The sequence below is a fragment of the Capsicum annuum genome, chromosome 10 (assembly GCF_002878395.1).
Source record: "Capsicum annuum cultivar UCD-10X-F1 chromosome 10, UCD10Xv1.1, whole genome shotgun sequence".
NCBI classification, from domain to species: domain Eukaryota; kingdom Viridiplantae; phylum Streptophyta; class Magnoliopsida; order Solanales; family Solanaceae; genus Capsicum; species Capsicum annuum.
The window spans coordinates 215567597-215584360 of record NC_061120.1 but is presented as its reverse complement, the minus strand read 5'-3'; the positions used below and the strand labels follow the sequence as shown (position 1 = coordinate 215584360).

The window sequence follows — 16764 nt, the reverse complement described above, 5'->3', positions numbered from 1 at the left end:
TAAAATTTTTTTTACACATTTTATCGTTGGACCTAAAATAATTATATTCAGTAGTTAAAAATGAAAAGATATACATTAATTATGTTATATAATATGTACATTATACATTACTTTTATATACAAAAGCTATACATTGCAAGTCATTACTCTGGGTAACGAATATTATTGAGGAGGTCAAAATTTATAAAGTTGACGACGTCTGTCCAACAAATTGTATTTCATAAATGAGTTCAGAGATTGATTACTTCCGCCAACGTCTTTTTGGTCGAGTTCATCGCACCAAACTTATCTATATGATTTATATCTCATGTGTAGTTTATGAGCTGCGAATTATCCTATGAGCTAAAAAACAAATATTAAGGTCAAATTCTTATGAAAAAAATGGAAGAATAGACAATTTATAATTAGTATTTTGACATATGCGTAGCACATAAAGCTAAGGGTCGCTAAGTTGGTACAATAAATTATATTTCATAAAGATTGATTTCTCTAGCTAATTTTTTCTTAAACGAGTTTGTTGTACCAAACTTATCTAGTGTGACTTACATTTCATGTGTAGTTTGTGAACGACGAATTTCTCTGGGGGTTAAAAGAAAAAAAAAAAGTATATTGAGGTCAAATTCTTGTAAGGAAAATGGAGGAATAGACAATTTAATAAACAGGCTTTACCATATACTTAGCATATAATATAAAAAAAACTAAGGGCTAAGATTTGTTTAATTAATTAATTGCTATTATATTATAATTTTCTATTTGAAAGTTGTCTTGGATTTCTCCAATTTTTATATAGGGAGAATAGAATGTGGGTGTTTGCTTCTATTCTCTCCCTGAGTTAAGATTGAGCCTCAGGTTTTTGCAGCATAAGCATATGGTTTTTGGGTTTTTTGTACTCTTATGGATGATGAATATTGCACAGTTTTTGTTGCATGCAAGCTAATTTGAATCTTTTCCCTTTTTGGACGTTTGGGTATTTCCTCATTTTCTTGGTAACACTGTTTATGAATCCCTAGCATTTTCTTGAATTTGATCTGGGTGTTCTGTTTCTTGATTTTTTGTTTTTGTGAATCTGTTGATGGGGTTTTTGTGATTGTTAGTACAAGTGGTAAAATGGGGTTTGATGAATCATTGAGATATTATAGACATTAAAGATTACAACTTTCGTTTCCTTTTGGGTATTCTGGTTCTTGATTTTTGTGTTTTTGAATGTTGATGGTGGCTTTATGTGGGTATTAGTAGAAGTGGGGAAATGGGGTTTGATTATTTTTGTGTAAGAAATGTGTTTTGATGTGAATCATTGGGATATAGATATTGAAAGATAAGAACTTTAAGTTTCTTTTGGGGTATTCTTGTTTCTTGATTTTTGTGTTTCTGAATCTGTTGATGGGGTTTTTGTGATTGTTACTAGAAGTGGTGAATGAGGCTTGATTTTTGTGAATCATTGGGATATAGACATTAAAGATTGGAACTTTAGTTTGTTTAGGTGTGTGAAATATAATTGATTTAAGGGGTTGCTTAGTTGGGATGGGATCTCAAGGGGGTGGTGGGGTTAATAGTGTTGGTGCAACACAAGCTCAAGACCCGAAAATGAATGCTTTGGCTAGGCAAGGATCATTATATAGTCTCACTCTTGATGAGGTTCAGAATCAATTAGGGGATTTGGGGAAGCCGTTGAGTAGTATGAATCTTGATGAGCTTCTTAAGACTGTATGGACTGCTGAGGCTAGTCAAGGAATGGAGGGAACGGATTACGGGGCGTTGCAGCATGGTCAGGTTGCTTCGGGGAGTTCTTTGCATCGACAATCGAGCATTACATTGACTAGTGATTTGAGCAAGAAGACTGTTGATCAGGTGTGGCAGGATATTCAACAGGGGCATAAAAGGGATAATATCGATAGGAAAGCTCAGGAGAGGAAGCCTACTCTTGGTGAGATTACTTTGGAGGATTTTCTGGTTAAGGCCGGAGTGGTAGCTGAGTCGAATCCGGGGAAGAAAAGTTTAGGTTCGGTTTTAGGGGTTGATTCAATGGCATTGCCACAACAGAGTGTTCAACAACAAGCTCAATGGTCACAATATCAGATTCAGGCAATGCATCAGATACCGCCACAACAACAGCCACAACAGCAGAATATGCTGCCAGTTTTTATGCCCAGCCATCCGGTTCAACAACCTTTGACTATTGTTCCGAACCCCACAATTGATGCAGCTTATCCTGAATCTCAGATGACAATGTCCCCAACTGAGCTGTTGGGCACTTTATCGGATACACAAACACTTGGAAGAAAAAGAGTTGCACCAGAGGATGTGGTTGAGAAAACTGTTGAAAGGAGGCAGAAGAGGATGATTAAGAATAGGGAATCTGCAGCTAGGTCACGAGCAAGGAAGCAGGTGACTTTGAAATATGTTGCTGACTTTTGAATATAGTATATTGTCGCCATGGCTATTGAAATGTTATCTTTTAATCAACAGGCTTACACCCATGAACTGGAGAACAAGGTTTCACGCCTTGAAGAGGAGAATGAAAGGCTCAAGAGACAGAAGGTATGTTTTGCAATAGCTACTTTCTTGTCAGTGTTCTAGTTGTTCTTCACGAGTGTGTGGTTATCAGGTACTTTGTGTCATTTGCTTTCTTAATGGTGTTACTTGCACTGATGTGGGCATCATTAAAAAGCGTAAACGAATTAATGAACACATGTGAAGCAAATGTGAATGAAATGTTAACAATTTCGTCATAACAATTTTTACTACCATTTCCGACATATTAATTTAAACTGTTAATTGTAGAAACCTGCATTGTTCGAGTCATGTAGGCTCTTTACTTCTCAGCAGAACAACCTCTCATATAAGATTTTAGGAATGCTGCATTGTGAAGCTTTAACTTCTGAAAGAATGTTTCTTACATAAAATAAAAGGAAAAAATATATATCATGTTTAAAGTGAAATATCTTTTAGTAAGTTTAGAAACAAAATGAGTTTAATCATGTATTCAGTGACAAGAAGCAATCACATACTTTACGAGAGAAAAATGATTGCTTATTCTCAATGCAACTTTTTTTTTTTGGTAAGGTCAGAAATAAAATGATTTCAATCATTTATGCAAACTATAAGAAACTGCCTCTCTTTCTCATTTTGGGTCTTGTTTTGTCTCTCCTACCCCTTACTAAAAGAAAATGAATTTTATGGGTCTAGTACTGAATTACTTGTAGTTTTATAATTTTATCCCTTGTATCATTGTGTTTCATTTTGTAGAACTTTTAAACTATTTATGTTGCTAATTTGCTGGTTGAGTTGCATAGATGTGTGTAATGTCCTTAACACGATGACTATGAATTGCGAATCACAGTAATGAAAAGGAATTTATTTATAGAAGGACCAACGATTACAAGTATACAACTAAAAGATAACTACTCAAGAACTCCATAGCCTCTGCACTTCTACCATTTATGCCTATAACAACTTAGGGTTAGATAGGGAAGACGAAGAAGAAGAGAAAGAAGATTATAGAGAGAAGAATTTAGGAAAAAGAATACCGGTAATTCAATAATCCTTTTCCCAATTTTGGTTAGGCTAGTTATAGATTTTTCTGACTTAGCTGAGTTGGTGCTGAGCTGGACTATTTGATGTATTAATCCGCACCGTCGATTTCTTACGATCTCCACCATTTATTTAAACTAATTCCCAATTTCCCTTTTCACGATTATTCAATTGCCACATGCGGACATAACAACTTTGGGTCATTACAGGGTGTTATGTCTATCTAATGGTTAAGGTTCACTGCATATCATGTCATGTCCTTCACCGTTACTTTTATCGGCTTCACATATATGCTCATCGTTGTAACTTGTAATACCCTTAAGGGGTCGTTTAGTACGCGGGATGTGATAAACAGGGATATCCCATGGGACTATTTTATCCCACCTTCCATATGGGATAGTAATCCTACCATTTTAGCACAAAAGGTGGGATAAAATAATCCTGCGATTAGCTAATATCTCACACCAAACATGGATAAAGTCGATCCCAAATTTTATCCTCGGATTGTTATTCTTATCTCACGTACCAAGCGACTCCTTAAGGAAAATACTACCTTCAGCCAGTTTTGTTTTCAGAAGGTAGTTTCTTTAGATTCACATTGGAGAAGGAAATAGCATAATAGTTTAAAACCATCAGGAAGTCTCTAGAAATTTTTATTCTTGTGTCCTTTTGTTCATCGAAATAGGAGAAGGTGGGGTAAGGAAGAAATCGACAGCATTGTTTGTATGTAAAAGCAAACCGCATTCAGGTTTGTTCACGTGAGAAATAACAGAAGAGAGGAGGTATATTGATGATGTAATCATCTAATCAATACTTACAAGATAAGCATATTCGGTGTCAAACACAGTACAAATGATATTTGTCCCAATGTGGGAAAACGCAGTACAAATGATATTTGTCCTAATGTGAGACGGTATTGAACTTAAGAATTTAACTCTTATAATATTCTAAACTCTACCTTTAGTGTATGTTCTCTACTTTTGCATGAGGATCTTTTCTCAACACTAATAAAATTATTTACCTCATCAAACCATATATTCTAAACTCTACCATTCTAACACTAACTCTTGACATTCTAACTGTGCATGGATTACCTAAGGGGTTAGTAATGAAGAGGAATGAATGTTATGATAGATTAACTTTGTATAGGAAAAGTGATGTACATCTGCATGAAATAAAGGCAGATTGTGTTGGTCTCCATCCTCCATATCAGAATCAAAGTAGTATGTATCTTCTTTCTTTGTAGGTATGTTAAAATCTTGACCAAGTTATTCTAGATAATGACTTGAAAACAAGGGAGTGATCCATTTTTCAATTTTTTTTTTTATTCCTTTAGTTCACGGCTAATTTATCTTATAATTTAAGTTCTTCAATTTGGTGATAGACTTCAAGGGTTCGGCTTTTCTGTTAAGCTCTTACAGAGCTTCTGGTTCCCTTAGCTTAGCCTTGGTCCAAAACTAAATTCTCATTTGGAAGATTGAAGAAGCTGATATCCATTCCCTTTTCACTCGTCTCACAAATCCCTTTCCATGTTTTTTCACTAGAGTTCATTCTATTGTTGCTATTGCTTTACGCCTCTGCCGCGGGCCCGCCAGATGTTCTTGTCAGTCCCCTACTGCCGTCTTCCCCTCCATCATTCAATGCTTGTTACATTGAGAGCATAAAAACTCTAGATCTATATCCTTTTTGATATATCAATGAGCCCTGAAGCAACTTCTTCACTGCACTAGCTTCAATAAAGAAGTATAATTAAGTCGTTAAGTGAAAGTTACTCAGACTCTTCACCTTCGGTGCCGCACCCATGTCGACACGAGGTGGGTATGGATGTGGATGCGGGTATAGGTTCATACTAGATCCGGTCAACTGATTTTGGGTACTTTGAGAAAAATCGATGGAGAAATTCGTAACAGGTAAATGCTTTATGTAATCAAACAAAACCTAAGATGAAATTGAAGAAAATGAAATAGCTTGTATATAAAAGTTTCTATGTCATTCATTTTCCTTAGGTCTCCTTTTGACGTTCTCCTCGTGTTCAATATTTTCTCCTTGGAATACCTTGTTAGTTTTCTACATAATGTCTCATAATTTAGACATATCACTCTACTTTAGATTTTTGAACCACTTTTAGTCGAATCCCGACTCTCAATCCATACCTGGATCCATATCCCTGAATCTGAACATTTAGATCATAAAGGATCCGATCTGTAGATTCACACCTGTATCGAACTAAGTTGCTCGGACTCTCCAAAAATGTTGCCGCACCCGTGTCGGATCCTTCAGAAATACACTGTTTTTGGAGGATCCGACACGCACCCGTAGACATTTTTGAAGAGTCCGAGCAACTTAGGTATCAAACACTCACATCCGAGTGTGAGAAACTTAGGACTTGAATCTATTTTTTGTTTTGCTTTTTGTTTCTTTCTTCTTTTGTCTAATTGGTTTTGAAAGTAGCGAACTTACCTTAAATTTTATTAAGTCTTTGTAACCGATTCGGCAATATCTAAGTAAATTTTAAGTGAACCTGAACCTAGCCGAATTTACTACGGGTTCGATTTAGATTACAAAAACTGAAAACTGATACGAACTTCGGCAAAACCAGATCAAACTGATCGACACCCACCCCTAAAGTATAGAAGTTAATGAACCAGTGCTGAAGGGTAAGGAGGAAGTCAAAGGAGGCAGCTGTGAGATTTTACAAACATTTGTACATGGAGAAGTTAAGAAGGAAGGGATCATTCAAATAGGAAGGGAAATAAGGGAGTGGTTGTAGAGGCCTATAGGAGAAGGGGCGATGAGAGAGGCAGTGGGGAGGCAAAGCCCTGGTATAGGATGCATTCACATTACCTTTTTCTAGCATTGTTGACTAGATTGGAGATCATTGTGGAATTTCAAGGAATTGTAGAGTTTGAAGCAAACGTAAACACATCCTTCATATTTAAAGGGGGAGTAACGAGCATAAAAAATTATAGGGCTATTAGTATGATTGGAAGCATTATGAGATATGTGTTAGGCGTTACAGTATCTACTTCTCAAGATCCATTCATGGAAGAAAGACGGACATTGGATGCGGTTTTGGTGGCAAATGAAGTGGTCGACTCTAGAAGGAAGATAGATACTGGATGCAGTTTTTGTGGCAAATGAAATGGTTACTCTAGTCTAGAAGGAAGAGTCGGGGATCTTAGTCGGTTGGACCTTGAGTGCTTCTGATCACGTGAAATAAGAATTTTTGGACTTCATCAAAAGGATGGAATTTTGTGACAAGTGGAGGAGGCCTCTCTCCTTTTTTTTTTGGGGGGGGCAATAGTCTGAACCACTAGTAAGCTTTCCGCACATTTAAGTGTAGAATAATCCTAAAAATTGCCTTGTTCGCACACTTAAGTGTCTAATAATTATAAAAATTGCCTCTTTAAACAATATCAAAGGAAAATTCAGGTATATCAGGTTTGGATAGTCTTTCCTAAATAATCTATCTAAAAAAAAAATGTGCTGCCTTGGTAGCTCTAGTCTATGGTAAGAACACTGGGTGATGTGTTGGTTAGGTGCTAGTCATAGATTTGAGCCCTTCCACATACAAAAGTCTAGCATTAAAGCGGGGAAGGGAGAAGGGCGGATCCATTACCTACCAAGTTTCAAACCGCGCTCCACTGGACATTGGGGAATTTCTCGGTTGTCAGAGAAAATCAAAGATGGGTTTTAGGGTGTACTTATCCCAGCAACTCCACCTAAAAACAAAAGATAAAATATTTGGTTTAAGAGTTGGGTTTTGGTGTCCGACAATAAGCTCTTCAAAAATAAAAAACACCAAAATAGTAGCTTTTCTCTAAGCTAACACAAATGGTTTTTCTAAGACTTGTTGTCAAACTAATTAAACACAATTGTCCCCAAGGTTATTTTCCATATTAGTTTCCAAGAATTAAACCAAATCAAATCCTGACAGCCCCTTAAGTCAAATTCAAAGGTGGAACGGTAGCAACTCCATAAATTTATCCCTTCTTTCTTTGAAGAAAGAGGTGAAGCTTGGCAACCCAATTATTTTACATGAAACTGATAGAGATCATAATCCATTTCAACTTTGGCTTAGTTCATGTGATCTTGTTACTTTTCAAAGCCCTCATGATTTTTCATTGAGAAAAGTTCAATACCTTCTATTTTTGAAGTCACGAGTATAATGTCAGCATGATTTGCTCGAGTAACTTCTCTGTGTAAGCTCATTTATGGTGTGAAACTCTTTTTCTCCTGTAAACTGTGCTTTCTGACACTTATTCACCAATTTAAGAGAATAATTCTGTGTTTGTTTCCAGATGTGTTTATCCTTTGGTTTGATCTCAGAATGTAGTTAATAATTTCAAATTTCATTTCAATGTGGCCAAGAAGAGAAGCAAACTGAAGTCATCTGTTTTTTGTACGCTATGTTAAGGTGAGCTTTAGCTGAGAACCTGAGACAGTTGGCTGGGTGCAGAGGGACGATCCTTAAGACTGATTAGTATCTTAACAAATTAGAGAATATTTGCGTTTTGAATGCTTAATAACTACTGAAAATATGAAGCTTGCTAGTTGCTACTTCCTGGTTATATAAGCATTATATAAGAAAGCTGCCAATTTATGGAACAAAATACAGTGAGGCTCATAGAAGACTCACTGCTTTGGCCATCTTAAATATTTATGGATTTTTTTTCGTCAGAAGTGACTTATATGTCATATATTTATTGTTCAAATATTGAGATAGTTGTCGATTAGTTCTTGATGATATGTTATCTTTTCTAAATTGGAGAGTACTTGAGACAACTCTTTGTTGCTTCTATTTCGCGTGTTTATCACCTGTCAATATCATAGATTATAATGTTATTGTGGGTTTACTTTCAGGAGATAGAGAAGGTGTTACCGAGTGTTCCACCTCCAGAGCCTAAGTATCAGTTGCGCAGAACAAGCTCCGCCCCCTTCTAACATCCAGTTTCATGCACGAATGATGAATATGTAGATGCATAGTATCCGTTATGTCATTGAAATTTACGTTAGCTAGTCATTGCCCGTTCATCTCCTCGTTCGTGGTTAACATCCTTGTTCAAGGAGACAACGCCCTGGAGGCCTCCGATGGCAGCTCTTGTCGACTGCCCTTGTGACTACCTTGGCTGTCTCTACTTCTCTAGATAAGTTTTGTTTTCCTTGTATGTACATTTTTATAGTTTTAACCTTGGAATTATGCGGAGGACATAGTTTTGGTAGTTTCTTTTCAGTTACTGTAAGCATTTCCAGTATGAATGCTTTCTGTAGACAAGCGAAAACAAAGTTATTGTATGTTTCCAGTTGTCTTAAAACAACCAGGAGAGGGGTAATCTTCTTCATGGTTTCTACTAGGCTTGAAATCCTCAATTGCTTGAGTGTATGGCTTTCACGCTTGTCCATAATGCGACGTTCCTTGTTCGTCTGTAGGTAAAATTTATTTGCACCCAGTATTTACATCAAACTACATTAATTCACTATGGTTGACTCATGATGATAAACTGAGGTGAGAATATATCGAGTCCATATTAGTTATTCATGAATAGGTGATAAAGTCTGTGTCAGAGAATCTGTTCAGTTTATTTGGTGTAAATGCTCAATGTGGGCAAGGCAGATATTAAAGAGTTGGTAATCAATGACCTGAAACAAAAATGGGAGGTGATTTTCCCTAAATTATGTTCCTACTATGCATGGGGCCAAGCTAGAAATACAAGATTAGGCTACATATAATAGATCTTTGTAGTTCGATCTGGAAACTCCACATAATGGGAGCTTGCTTTAGTGCGCCAAAAACTTTTTTTCTTTGCATAGCTATGCACTTAAGTTGTTTTGACATGATTACAATACTCTTGGTTAACCACCAAACGCGTACTCACGGAAGGAAAAGAAAACAAAGAACTAGAAAAACAAACTTTCATCTTTTCTTTTTTCTCCCCTGGTGTTCGGTATCACATGGGGTGCGAGTAAATCCAAATTCGCATCGAAAGTCCCTAACAAAAGGGACTCCATACCCAACCTGATAAGGTGAAACAAGATCAAACACATGGCTTAAAATCAGTCTTACAACCACCTCTATACATCTGAATACTTCAGCAAGAAAGTCATTATATTTGCTTCCTTAAAGACTAAATTCTAAACACCTCTGATGATCATCAGCCTCTTTCCAAAGTTTTCAGCATGCTGGTTTTAGTTTCCTCTAGCCTTTTCCAGGTCTGGAAGATCTGCAAGTAAGAGAGAAATAATGTCACAACTTGGAAAACTCCATCTCCTAATAAATAACATATATCCTTTATTCGCGCTTTTATACAAGGTAAATAATCAGCATACACGAAAAATTAACAACTATATAAAGAGAGACAGAGGGCCACTAAATTACACACCAGGAGAGATCAAGATTAAAGCTAAAGGGTGTTATGCAAATTCAATATATTTATCGATACTCATTTTATTCTCGCTTCTAAGGTGTCATTTAGAATTACAAAAAGTTTCACTAAGTGAGGTATAATAGACCCTTGTGGTCCGGTCCTTCCCCGGAACCCGTGCACAGCGGGAGCTTTAGTCCACTGGGCTGCCCTTAAACGAAAGTTTTGGTTTTTGTTTAGTAACTTGTCCTTGTCCCTCCCATTTCTCATTTTCTCCTCCTTCGTTTCTCTCCTTAAAGTTTATCCAAATTCCAAATGTTATCCTCCTATATATACTCATTCCTCTCCTTTCTCTCCCTTTATTCCAATCTCTCTAAGTTCCTCGTCTCTCACTGTCATTCGAGTATAACAGGTCGTTCATATAAGTAACATTGTATCTGATTTGTACAACAAATAACAGCTATATATGTAAACTAGTGCAATCAGATAGGAAACAACTCACAGAGCATTCCTCCATCATCACTGCTCTCGTCATCTTCTCCAGTGTACTAAAAGAAGATATATTTGAAGTCAAAAAGCTATGATCAAAGTAATTGGAACATTATTTAACATATAATATTTAACTAGATCAGAATAGGCATTTACCGCAACACCACCATCCTCAGAGTCCGCTGCATGAAAGAGAAATCTTGATTAGCTTTATGAGTATATTAGGATATCACACATAACGCTATACATGAGAAGGAGTTAGCCAACTGCTGAAAAGAATTGTCATGGTTTTGGTTCTTCCCAGAGTAGAAGAGAGAGAAGCAGGAAGTAGGTGAGGTAGCATAGTTCAATGTTTGACGCTATTGATGTGCAGTTGTAAAAGACCACTAACTTGACCGAGTTGATTATCACTATGTTGGGGAGGAAGGAAGAAGGAGGTTAGTGATGAAATTAACTGGATCAACCTGAAGGCTTGCATTTAAGTCAATTTTAGACAAACCAGCGCCCCCACCCCCACTCCCCGGGGAGTTTTTGGTCTACTGGTAAGATCACAATGCACAATGTGGGGGTTAACACGTTCAAATATTGATGTAGATAAAATCATGGTACTTAAGGGAAGAAGGGTAGATCGACAAGTCCATTATCCCTCGAGTTCCAAACCTTCTACTCCTTTAGTCAGGCATGAAAAGTTTGAATACAGGAAGTCAGACTTAATACACCCAACCTACAGTCCGATTACTAGAAGTTGCCTTTGATCAATCAAATGAAACATTTTGCAGAGAAAGTAGAAAGAAAAAGAAAATCAAAGTATTGTTAATATTTCATCTTCCAGTTAGCTCGTATTCATTCATAAGCATTTAAAAAAAAAAAAGAGGGAGTACGGAGATGGAGTTAGTGATGTGCAGCCAACTCACAATATTCTTCATCATCTTCATCACACCATTTGTTCCAATCGACCTTCAGGTATGGAGCGGGCTTCTCTGGAGCCTTCAATAATCTTGGCCACCAGCCTTTTTGCTCCTTCTGGATTGAGCAGAGGATGTTTCTCAACCCAATATTAGTTTTACATCGCTGCACCAGAAAGCACTCTATGATATCAACCACGAGAATTTTCTATCATTGAAACCAAAATGTAAAGAAAGAAATGTCCAGTTCAAATGTAACATTTCTTTAATAGAATAAACTATTCATATCTGATATAAAAGGAGCAAGAAAATATACTATTATTCAAGCAAAAGTAATAGATTCTTCAAGTCATGATAGATAAAAACAGCCTCAAAATAAATTAGAATGTAAAAAAAGAATTTCTACTACGAAATCAATGATTTGGTATTCAATTGCAAGTTTAACATGGGTATTTTTGGGTGTTAACATGATTGTTTTTTTAACAAGGTAAAATTTATTAATAACCAACAAAAAGGAAGTGCTTATAAGGTACAAACGAAACTGACAGAATACAATGTCTGTGAGGAATCTAGTACAACCAGTATATCAACAACAACAACAACAACAAACCCAGTGTATTCCCACCTAGTGGGGTCTGGGGGGTAAGATGTACGCAGTCCATACCTCTACCAGTATATCATCTATACTATTTACAACATTCAAACTGCACAGTTAGTTTAAATTTTGAAGACATCTTAATTTAAGAAAACTATATGATCATCTATATCATCAAAACACTTAAGATTTCATTCTATACACACACAAAGGAGCAGTTCTCCAGACCTGGTTTTCTTCTCTTTCAAAGTCGGCCAACTAGTGACTGCGACATTCAGAACTCTCGGCCTAACCAAACGTACTCAAGTATGCTTAATAACGTGCACCAGACTTCCCAGATATGCTGGCACTTCATAAACAAATGATTTACTGATCCAGTTTCTGACCGGCAAAAGTAGCATCTGCTACAAATGATCCTCTTCTTTGCATGTTATCTTGAGTTAAGCATGCATCGTGTGAAGTTCTCCATATCATCCACAATATGTACAGATTTCAACTTGTGACACAATAGGTTAACTCAATCAAAGAGTTAATGTGATTCCAATGTTCCTTCTTCCCCATTATTTCTTATACTAATACTATTCACAGTCATTATCAACTGCAATGCCGAATAAATCAGGGAACATCTAACAAATACTAGACCTAATGTGAACTTACCAACAACCGTGTTCATCATAATTGACATAATTGCTACATTTTTGTACCCTTTGCTCAGGATGCTTTGTCCTGCTTTACGTAGACTTTTGCCATGATTTCTTCACATCTGTCATGTTTTTAATCCACTTTAATATGATTTTCCTTAACGTCTATCGGAAACAACCTCTCTACCTCCCAAGGTAAGGGTAAGATCTACGTACAGTTTATCTTTCCCATACTCCACCGATGGGACTACCCGAGTATGTTGTTGTTGTTTTTTTGTAACCTTCTCAACAATTTAGGGGTTCTCTAATATTCTTACATTTTTCACATACAAATTCCTAAACAAACTACTCCTTGCAAACACAAACCTTAACATAAACCTACCATCAAATCTCCTCATCAAACTCAATAATTTTTCCACAGCCAATAAAATTAAGGAAAACCCAGAAAGAAAAAACAATACTTTACAGAAAACAGTAAGAAAGACATAGGAGAACCATCAAACTTTCTCATCAAACTTAACAAATTCGCTATGTCAAATAAAATAAAGAAAAATCCACAAACAAAAACCAGAACTGTACATTAAAAAAAATCAAGAAAAACACCATCAAATTCCAAAAATTTGCTATATCCAACAAAATAAACCAGAACCCAAAACAAAAAACCAAAACTTTACATAAATAGCAAGAAAAACAGCATCAAACCTCAGGTGAAATACTCCCAAAAAGTTGGAGAGTAAAGGAGAAAGAATCTCCATGAACACCAACAGCGGAGAAATTAAAAACACCATCGGGGTCACACTTCAATGACACATCTTTAGCATCAGGCAATCATATTGTCAAGTAATTCTCTGATCTTTGTGCCCATAGAAAACAGCCTCTCTATCTCCCAAGGTAGTGGTAAGGTCTGCGTACATTCTACACTCCCACACCCCACTCGTGGGATTACACCGGGTATGTTGTTGTTGTATAATTTCTAAACAAACTACTCCTTGGAAACACTAACCTAACATAACCTACCCTCAAACCTTCTCATCAAACTCCACAAATTAGTTATGTCCAATAAATTAAACGAAAACCCAGAAAGAAAAAAACAAAACTTTACAGTAAAAAAGTAAGAAAAAACATCATCAAACTCCACAAATTTGCTATCTAAACAGCATCAAACTCCACAAATTTGCTGTGTCCAATAAAACAAAGCAAAGCCCATAAAGAAAACCAAAACTTAACAGAAAATAGTAAGAAAAACAACATCAAACTCCACAAGTTTGCTATGATCAATAAACTAAAGGAAACCCCAAAAGAAAAAACAAATCTTTGCAGAAAAAAGTAAGAAAAACAGCATCAAATTCCCCAAATTTGCTATGATCAATAAACTAAAGAAAACTTCACAAGAAAAAACAAATCTTTGCAGACAAAAGTAAGAAAAACATCATCAAACCCCACAAATTTGCTATGTAAACAGCATCAAACTCCCCAAATTTGCTATGTAAACATCATCAAACTCCACAAATTTGCTATATCCAATAAAACAACCCAAACCCCACAAAGAAAAACCAAAACTTCACCCAAAATAGCAAGAAAAACAGCATCAAACCTCAGGTGAAATACTCCCAAAAAGCTGGAGAGTGACTGAGAAAGAATCTCCATTCACACCAACAGCAGAGAAATTAAAAACACCATCTGGTTCACACTTCAATGACACATCTTTAGCATCAGGCAATGATATCGTCAAGTACACTTTCTCCGATCTTTGTGCCCACAGAACTTCTGGTTGACGACTGCACATAATTTTTTTTTCCCAAGATTCTCAATTTTCTTAAGCAATATAACTCATTAAATAGTGAGAAAAAATTGCAGATAATTAAATTTTGTTTAAATAAGTACCTCATTTTTGGAGGAAAAATGTAGATTCCAGTCAGTGAATCAGTTGAGAGCAATTAGGAGTTCATAGTTTTGTCACTTTCTCAGGGTCCTAAATAAGACCTTATTATATAATTCTATATAAATGTCTATAATCATTAATGTTTTCATTTAATGGCACGACATATGAGTCGATTTTTAAGTTTTAACCTTAAAAATCAATTTTATATTTAGCTGTACGTATGAGTTGTGCATAATTTGTGAAAGTGAAAATATAAATTTATATCGCAGGAAAATATGATTTGTGTTGAGGGTCAATAATTAAAGAGCACTGTGAATTTTAAGTAAAGTTGTAAATGATTTTAATGTTTAATATTCGTATTGAAATATGATTAATTATTAATTTATATGTCTAATACGAATAGTAACATTTAAATATACGTACACTCTCGTGCTATTTTATGTGATGTATTTGAAAATGAAGTTTTAGAATATTTATTTTAAAAATAATTTATGATCTAAAGTAAATAATATGTTTTTTTTTGGGTGCAAAAGATAAATCATTTATTAGAGATTGAGGAAACAGAGTTACACCCCTTTCAGTTGAAGGAGACAAGAACAGATTGTCCGGAGCCACATTCCGACCCTGTAGGTTAATAGAATTATTTTTGATTCTATGGTGAATACACCTTCTGTTAGAATCTAAGTGCACAAAAGTTGATACAAAAGGTCGTATTTGCCAAAACAGCTGGGGTGACTTTAAGACTTGACCTTTAGCTCCCTTATTCGCTAGCATATCGTCCACTGTATTCTGCTCTCGGAAAATCTTGATTGGCATCGTGGTCTGAGTTTCTTCCATTAGAGACTTGCACTCAGCAATTAAGTTATGATAGAAAGGGTGATCATTAGAAATCAATGACAATATAGTGCTAGAGTCAGTTTCAATAGTAAAGTGTTTGAAGTTATGAGTTTTGGCATTGACAAGGCCATGGCGTAATACTAAAAACTCAACCATGGTAGGTGTAATGCCCCGATTTTTTAAACCGGAATGCTACACGGTACTCATGACCTCGAAGGACCACAATCTAACCCATGACTAATATCTGTACCTGTACACTGCATAATATATGAATATAAATGCGGAAACATGAACTGAAGGTCATAAGGTTCAATACTGAACATAACCTGAATAATATAATAACAATGTTTGAATAACATGGTATCACAATACCAAAACAAAACTGAAATACTGAAATCTGATTCTAGTCTGTAATTTAGTCTGTGTCTAGTCTGAAAGCCTCTACTGTCTGATAATCTGAATAAGGAACTGACAGAACATGTCCCCAACTAACTCCAACTAATGAACTAATCAATGAGAAATAGAGAAATAATCATGTCCTCGAAGGATGAGTACTCACGTCTAACTCTGACTGCTGAAATCTGCAATGCTACTGCTGCTCTGGAACTCGTGCCTCTGAACCTATGGCGTAAAATAGAACACCATAGCGCGAATGCGTCAGTACGTCTGAATGTACTGAGTATACGAGTGAGATAGGCTAAATGCAAAGGGTTATATGCATGGACAATGCTGACTGATATGAATGTGAGAATACATACATGCATAAGCAATTGAAACTAAACTTGTGGTGACACTGACTACTACGTCTGAATGCTGACAACATGAGTTTACTGATATTGAGGTACTGAATAGATGAGCGACTATTTCTGATAGTTCGAATTATGAAGAACTGGTCTGATTGACTGTGTCTAACAGTCCTGAAACTGGATACTGATAAGTAAGCTATGAGGACTGATATAATTGATATAGCTGTGATGATCGGCCTAATCGATGTAACTAATACTGAGCGACTGTATCTGACAGTCTAAGTTCTGATGAAACTATCTGAGTTCCGTTCTGTATGGAGTAACTAAATCTGAGATCAGTACTATCTAGCGGGTGATCTTTGAGTATACTGATAATAAAGATGATTTGACTTAGTCTGAGATCAGTCCTACCTAACGAGTGATCCCTAAATCTGATGATACTGATACTGATTAACCATAGTTGAGATCAGTCCTATCTAATGGTTGATCTCGAAGTCTATTTATAATGATAGGGATTGACCGTATCTAACAGTCATGAATCTGTACTACTGAGCTCAATTGACTGTATCTGACAGTCTTGATTCTATAACTGAAACTGTGGGATGTATTCATCTAACCGACATGCCCCTTTCTATCTAGTTTAGGATCCAACCTGTAACCCCAGTTGGAAGGGTGTCAATACCGCACCACCAGTAAAGACAACTGCCGTGGAGTCAGTCCTAATCTAGCGGGTGACCCCTGGGACCAGTCCTATATATTTACATGTGCTAACGGGT

General features: G+C 36.2%; 2 protein-coding genes across 3 annotated transcripts; one reads left to right on the top strand and one right to left on the bottom strand.

Annotated features, from left to right (window-relative positions):
- Positions 1-622: 622 nt before the first annotated feature.
- On the top strand, positions 623-8901 carry LOC107854563 (ABSCISIC ACID-INSENSITIVE 5-like protein 2). The gene is made up of 3 exons (XM_016699573.2): positions 623-2385; positions 2467-2538; positions 8395-8901. Exons 1-3 carry the CDS (start codon positions 1522-1524, stop codon positions 8473-8475), a joined length of 1017 nt encoding a protein of 338 aa, XP_016555059.1. The 5' UTR covers positions 623-1521; the 3' UTR covers positions 8476-8901.
- Positions 8902-9430: 529 nt separating this feature from the next.
- On the bottom strand, positions 9431-14562 carry LOC107854573 (co-chaperone protein p23-2). 2 transcript variants are annotated; one of them, XM_016699587.2, is made up of 6 exons: positions 14408-14562; positions 14118-14301; positions 11297-11453; positions 10539-10564; positions 10396-10441; positions 9431-9752 (listed from the first exon to the last, which is right to left on the bottom strand). In XM_016699587.2, exons 1-6 carry the CDS (start codon positions 14410-14412, stop codon positions 9718-9720), a joined length of 453 nt encoding a protein of 150 aa, XP_016555073.1. In that variant the 5' UTR covers positions 14413-14562; the 3' UTR covers positions 9431-9717. The 2 variants fall into 2 exon arrangements, with proteins under 2 accessions (XP_016555073.1, XP_016555072.1); XM_016699586.2 differs by lacking the exon at positions 14408-14562 and having other exon boundaries at positions 14118-14309.
- Between the last annotated feature and the right edge of the window lie 2202 nt (positions 14563-16764).